The sequence below is a fragment of the Danio rerio genome, chromosome 18, assembly GCF_049306965.1.
Source record: "Danio rerio strain Tuebingen ecotype United States chromosome 18, GRCz12tu, whole genome shotgun sequence".
Taxonomy (NCBI): domain Eukaryota; kingdom Metazoa; phylum Chordata; class Actinopteri; order Cypriniformes; family Danionidae; genus Danio; species Danio rerio.
In genome coordinates, this window is record NC_133193.1 from 18,333,292 (window position 1) to 18,340,323 (window position 7,032).

Genomic DNA, 7,032 nt, shown 5'->3' on the forward strand with positions numbered 1-7,032 from the left:
CCGTGCCGCAAGACAACTGATCGGGTACCGCGTAACAGCCACAGGAATGCAGACCTCTATTTCTCTGTATTGTGATTACTGCTCTAAAATATGCTCTTTTTGAATATTCAGGTAAAAAAAAATTGTCACAATATATTTTATTTAAAGAAACATTTCAAATGTTTTGGAAGAGTAAACATGTAAGGGGGTGGGGTGGGGGGCATGGTGGCACAGTGTGTAGCGCTGTCGCCTCACAGAAAGAAGGTCATTGGTTCAAGCCTCGGCAGGCTTAGTTGATGTTTCTATGTGTTCTCCTCGTGTTCATGTGGGTTTCCTCTGGGTGCTCCAGTTCCCCCCACAGTCCAAAGACATGCAGTACAGGTGAATTGGGTAAGCTAAATTGTCTGTAGTGTATGTGTGTGAATGAGAGCGTATGGATGTTTGCCAGAGATGGGTTGCAGCTGGATGGGCATCTAAAACATATGCTGGATAAGTTGGTGGTTAATTCCACTGTGACGATCCCTGATTAATAAAGGGACTAAGCTGAAAATAAAATTAATGAATGAAACATGTCAGGCTAAATAAATAATGTAAATCATTGACTTCTGCTTTCCTTGTTAGTTTCGAAAACACAGATTTCTGTACAACTTGAAAAGGTTTCTCTGTATGTTTTCTTTTCTGTGGATAAAAAGTAAGCCACTACACTGTGCAGAGCATGAGTTGCGAGCCTCTGTGTATCAAGTTGATATGACAACGGCAACATGGCGAAAATATTTCAAGAGTATAGAAGCGGTGTAAGTTTGTTGCCATTTCTGAGCTCTGCATCTTGCAATTTCAGACGCAAAGACGCATTCTTTGAGAATGGCTGCTGAGTTGTACTGCTGTGGCCTTTTTAGCCGACTCCAGTGACTGGACTGACTTTCTCAAGAAAAAAACTAAACACTAATTGTTTCAAAATATAAATTGTTTGTACTGACTCAGTGTTTTTGGTATTTCAGGAAGAACAGTAAAATCTACAAATGTCAGCCATTCTTGGCCAAGAGACTCTGGAAATTCTGCGAGATCTACAGGAAATTCAATGATGACCAATCACAGCTCTTTATTCAAGCTGGTTCCTAATTCACCAAAACAAAGAGTCAAAATGAGAGACATATTTAGCTGAACTGAAGTCAGCACAATCTCCACTAACTGGAGCAATCAGCAAAAGACCAACCAAACTGATACTAATACCACAACCAAGGATTTTTTTTTTTTTTTTTTTTTTTTTGAGTTCTCAGTTTTGCCAGTGAGGGATGATATTTTTCTGTAAACCGAATATCTTGGAACATAAAAGACTATCATGTAAAATTACACAGAAGTTTATTAATCACCAACATCAGGGAATAAAGTGAAATTAAGGGCAAATGTCTTGCTGCTAAATCTCATTGTGGCTAATTAAATCCACGATTACTATAAAAATAGATGAATACATATTCCTGAGCATCAAACAATACAATTGATGAATACTTACGAAAGTCAGAATCAGTGCGTTTAGAATTTTACTGCAAGTCCTCAGTGAAGGCCATTTAAAATAGAGCTGAAGTTCAGAGGTTAAATGCAAGGCTCATGCTCTCTCCTGCATCGACATGGACAGTTTTGGTCTGTGGTCTTGTGTCCTGCATTGCTGCTGTGATAGAATAGGTTCCCGGAGACACTTCAATGAGGAAATCCTCTGCTTCTGACAAACCCTTCAATAAAATATGAAGGCGAACCACTATGAGGAGCTCATTTGCAGAATAAATGTGATTGGTTAAAGGGATAGTTCACCCAAAAATGAAAAAATTACTCACTATTTACTCAGGGCCATTTACACGTTTTGTTATTTGGTAACACTTTATTTTGATGGTTAATATCTGTTGATACTGCTCCTTCAACTGACATTTAACTGACTATAAGAAACTTTGCAAGTACATGTCAGCTTACACTAACGCCAACCTAACAGTCTACTTATAATCTAATGAGAATTAGTTGGCATGTAGATACAATGTAAGTAAAACCATCAAAATAAAGTGTGAACTGTTATTCTGTTGGACACAAAGAAAGATAATGTGAAGAAAGCTAAAAAAAAAAAATCTGTAGTCAAATTATTTTTCCTTTTCCCAACAGAAAAAAGAAACTCAGACAGGTTTGGAACAAGTTAATGGTGGTTAAATGATGACAATTTTCATTTTTATGAATGTTTACCATGTTCTTAAGGCAAGACACTGCAGGTGTAACAGGTGGAATAGGGTAAAAAAAATATTATATCATCATTACATCATTAGTTGATTTATAACATTAAGAATTGCATACAATTTTATTAGTAGAAGCTTTATTAAATGTATGTTAAAAATGTGTCTTTTCATTAAACATGCTATTTTGTTACACGTTTTAGCACAAAAAAACATTCAGGAATTAAAACTCAGAAAATACTACAAAGTAAATTGTAAATTAAATTTAAGGTAAACTATATAATCAGGTAAATTATGTATGAATATAAACCAGAATATATACAGGTTTAGAACAAGTGAAGGGCAGATAAGCGTTGACAATTTTCATTTTCAGGTGAACTATGCCTTTAAATATGGCTTCTATCAAATTCACAAAATCTATGAAAAAACTCATCAAATACGTACTGCATATTGTTTAGTGGCAGCCGTAGCATTGTGCTTCTGGTCTGCAGTCTTCAAGGTCTGCTGGGAATGATAACGACAGATGTGCTCTTGCTCACTGGGCTGAGTCCGGTGCACAGATGTGTAATATTTCTGTAAAAGAGACACAGGCTTTTATTTTCTCACTCAGGTCTCAATAAAGCATCCTCATTACGTCTAATTATTTTGATTAAAGATTATAAGGAATATAATAGGATGTGCGTGTATAAAGTATCTACAGCACATTTGTTTGTTTGTTTTATTTGCTGGCATGTTTACTTATTTTTTTATTATTATAGTTTGACTATTTAGATTTTTTTGTGGTATTAGTGGTGGAAAGAGTACTGAAAAGTCATACTTAAGAAAAAGTACAATTACTTGCCAAACAATGTGGTGCGAGTAAAAGTATCTGTTGTAAATATTACATACTTATATTAAGTATGAGTAAAAAGTAGCCCTTTCAAAAGTACTCAAGAGTAGCGAGTATTACACTGTAAAAAGCTGATGCATTTACATGTAATTTGTGCATGTGTGGTCAAACGTAACATTCTGTAGTGCATTTAGTTATTGCCCAGCAGGCACACAACACCATAAGACCTAAATACTAGGTTAATTTTAGGTTGTGATGTCAGGTGACCAAAATTCAATGTCTAGCTAGCATCTAAGGACAATGTTATTTTGATGTCAAATAACGACGTCAAACAATGTTGATATTTGGTTGATTTTAGGTTGTGTTAGAAAGTGACCAAAATCCAACATCGAGCCACCATCTTAAACCAGTCATACTGATGTCAAATACTGACATTTATTCGACAGGTATGGCAACCAAAATCCAACATCTGACCGTTGTCATAGTGGTAACGTCCACTCAACCTCAAGCTGTAACATCATTAGACGTTGATATTTGGTTGATTTTAGGTTGGACGTTGAGGTTGGCCCGACATTGGGTTCCTATGTCAACCCGATTTTCATTTCTCAACAAAATGCAACATCCCCACGACATCACAACGTCAATCTGATGTCTTGTGCCAGCTGGTTGTTTAAGGCTATTTCTGTCATCATACAGTAAACATTCGTCATCATCTCATCAGGGACATGCATCTAAACAGTCTCTGGGTTAATGCATGTAAAGATTTTGGACATCTTCTAGGACAATTTTAAAGTTTCCAAACAGTTTGCTTATAAATTGCCTAACGGCTTAAAAGTTCAATTAAAATGTTTTCACCTTGCATTGTCTGGTAGTTTCTGACATGTACTCCACTATTGTTGCAAAAGCATGGTTCAAGTTTGAATGGCAGGTATCTCCCTGTAAAAAGTAATAAAAAATAAAAAATTAGTTTTATGCACATTAATTATTAAGGATCTGGAGTGAGTCAACTGACCTCTGAGCCCCTTTCCTTGTGACAGAACCCGAGAGTTGGTCTAGATTTTGTACTTGAGCTGCTAACAGACCTTCTCTTTGCTTTCTCCAACACCTCCTGGCCGAGTTCATATGACCGGCGCAGAGAAGACTCCAACCAGGTTTGACTGGCCATGAACACAACTGTTCGGGATTAAACCTGTATGTGAATATAAACAGTATTTCATAACGTGCACAAAGTTATTGACACAACAATGAAGTCACAATACGGACAACTAGTTTGCTGAGCTCCTTTTGCATTCTTTAAAACTAACTTGTTTTGTTTTTCAGGTTTCTCCAACATTTTAAGCAGCAAACATGTAACGAATGTAACGAGCCAAAAGTATACCACTTCTCTAATGTTGTGTACAATCTAAAACTCACAACACAACAAAAAACTTACAATGAAATGACGCCTAAAATGTTCGCGGTTTCCTTTTTGAACGTGTTTAGTTCACTGAATCTCGAACTGTTGCCGCTGTATTGAGTGATGATGGGCGTGTGGCGCTGAAGTGAAAGTTGAAAAGCATTTCCTCTTTCCCAAGTGTTGCTGGGAAATGAAGTCTAGTCGGTGGCTTTAATGGATAGTTCACCAACAAAACAAATTTATCATTTACTCTCCCACCATTTGTTCCAAAGTTGTTTGTGTTTCTTTCTTCTGCTGAACACAACAGAAGATATTCTGAAAAATGTTAGAAATCAGCAGCCATTATATACAAAAGTATTTATTTTATAGATGTCAGTGGTTACCGGTCTCCAACATTCTTTAAAATATATATTTTTGCATTAAAACTTATTAATTTTTTTGTTAAAAAAAAACTCAAAGCTTTAGAGGGTAAATAAGGAGTAAAAGTTTCTTTTTAGGTGAGCCATCCCTTCAAACACGATTGTGAAACATTAAAAAACACCCAAGGCTATAAACATTAAAAAAGCATATTTAATGTGTATTTAACTTCAAACTTCAGTAATGTGACATTTTCTGATATTTTGCAATGTTTCTCAGCATAGTTTTTTAATGGGCTACAGACTTATTACTAATAAAATGTATAGTATACACTCACCGGCCACTTTATTAGGTACTAGAACCAGGTTGAACCTTCAGAGCTGCCTTAATCCTTTGTGGCATAGATTCAACAAGGTACTGGAAATATTCCTCAGAGATTTTGGTCCATTTGACATGTTAGCAACACGCAGTTGCTGCAGATTTGTCGGCTGCACATATATGATGCAAATCTCCCGTTCCACCACATGCCACACCACACGAGTTCTGGTGACTGTGGAGGGCATTTGAGTACAGTGAACTCATTGTCATGTTCAAGAAACCAGTCTGAGATGATTCATGTTTTTGACTGAGTGCGTTATCCTGCTTGAAGTAGTCATTGCAAGAAGGTTACACTGTGGTTATAAAAGGATGGACATGGTCAGCAACAATACTCAGGTAGGCTGTAGCATTGACATGCTTAATTGGTACTAATTGGGCCAAAGTGTGCCAAAAAAAGCCATCCCCCACACCATTACACCACTACCACCAGCCTGAACCGTTAACGAGCAGTTAAACAGGTGTACCTAATAAAGTGGACGGTGAGTATACATTTATAAAAGTAGCCTCTTTTAATATATCCATGTGTAAACGTATCTAAATTATTTAAAGTGTATATTATGTACAGTGAATAATTATTTAAGTGTATTCGCTGATACTACTTTGTCATTTACCTACACACTCATTTATAAATAGGTCCAAAGAGGGAAAAAACAACAACTACAAATAGGTTTTTACACTATCTATGACAGATTTCTTTACCAGCATCAGTCATGATGGTAAACAAAGATTCATTGCTTACACAATGCCACTGTTGATTTTTGATCGAAATACAATAAAATGTATTCTTTTCTATATATTAATTAAACATTACACAAATTTATAATATATTGATAAATTATGTTTCCTTGCATACTAAATAGAAGTCTAGTCTGTTAACAAACAACACAAACTATGATACTATATGTTTATATGGCACTGGGATAAATTATTAAATTATTTCAATACTTTTGGACATATTTGTATCTCATTTAAAATAAAATTATAAAAGGAAATTATTTGGATGGAATTAGCTTGAAGTGTTACAATTTCTATAAAACGCACCTATTGCCCAAAATGTATGTTTGTAGTTCCACTAAAAATTAAATGTAAAAATATTCAAAAGGGTTAATGCTACTTTTGATTCCTTATGTTATAGAGCCTGGAATCTGGATATAATATTTTCAAGAGAAAGTATCTTGTAAAGGCCAGGGGAAATCTTAATCGCTTTTCCCCAAACATGTTAATGCATGAAAGCATGTTAAGGCTTGAGAGGATTACTGGGGCAGATGCTTAGTAATTATTTGACATCCACAGCCAGTCATAGATTGACTAGTGTCCCATCAGGACATGTGAGTCACACATCACACTGTATCAGCATGATGTAGAGAATCAATGTTCTTCTAACGCTTAAAAAACAAAGCATGAAGATGTTAAAAAAGTCTATGCAGCTGATAAGAGAAACTGGTATTTGATGGTGTCTCTCTCGATTGTGGATCATCTATGATTTATTAAACACTCACTAGCCATTTTACAGGAAAATATATGTTTAAAAAACCAAAGAGGAGCTGACAGCATTGCATGATATCTGAACTATACTGTAAAAACTCACTGGCCACTTTATTAGGTACGCCTTGCTACACTAGCACTGAATTACACCACTATATATATATATATATTTATATATATATATTTATTTTTTTCCAGACAATTCTCTGTTAACCCTACAGATAAATGAAGTGTGTGAAAATCCCAGCAATATCTTAAATATTTACACCAGATGTTCAGTTTAAACTTCAGCCGATCATCTTGACCACATCTACTGCACACACGATACACCAATGCACATTTTTCTGCAGCTGATAAACATACAGGTGTACCTAATAAAGAGGCCAGTAAGTGCGTAT

The 7,032-nt window shown here is 35.6% G+C and overlaps 2 protein-coding genes across 14 annotated transcripts in view; one reads left to right on the forward strand and one right to left on the reverse strand.

Moving 5' to 3' along the window:
• The window catches only part of si:dkey-8l13.5, a 13,957-nt gene extending 12,574 nt beyond the window's left edge, over nucleotides 1–1,383 (forward strand). For all 9 annotated transcript variants that reach the window (XM_073929939.1, XM_073929944.1, XM_073929947.1 and 6 more), the window contains one exon: nucleotides 978–1,383. In XM_073929939.1, coding sequence (XP_073786040.1) covers nucleotides 978–1,141 — 164 coding nt within the window. In that variant the 3' untranslated portion in view covers nucleotides 1,142–1,383. The remainder of the gene's footprint in view (nucleotides 1–977) is intronic.
• The window catches only part of akip1 (A kinase (PRKA) interacting protein 1), a 13,256-nt gene extending 8,714 nt beyond the window's left edge, over nucleotides 1–4,542 (reverse strand). For 3 of the 5 annotated variants that reach the window (XR_012393717.1, XR_012393716.1, XR_012393718.1), the window contains exons 1-5: nucleotides 4,451–4,542; nucleotides 4,031–4,207; nucleotides 3,874–3,954; nucleotides 2,634–2,762; nucleotides 1,490–1,706 (exon numbers count right to left, since the gene is read on the reverse strand). Coding sequence is in view for 2 of the 5 variants with exons in the window: in XM_005159110.6 (XP_005159167.1) it covers nucleotides 1,563–1,706; nucleotides 2,634–2,762; nucleotides 3,874–3,954; nucleotides 4,031–4,183 (507 nt within the window). In the remaining 3 variants the exon portion in view is untranslated. Of the gene's footprint in view, nucleotides 1–1,321; nucleotides 1,707–2,633; nucleotides 2,763–3,873; nucleotides 3,955–4,030; nucleotides 4,208–4,450 lie in introns of those variants that run through there. The other 2 variants (XM_005159110.6, NM_001044983.2) reach the window with 2 other exon arrangements.
• Nucleotides 4,543–7,032: the final 2,490 nt, after the last annotated feature.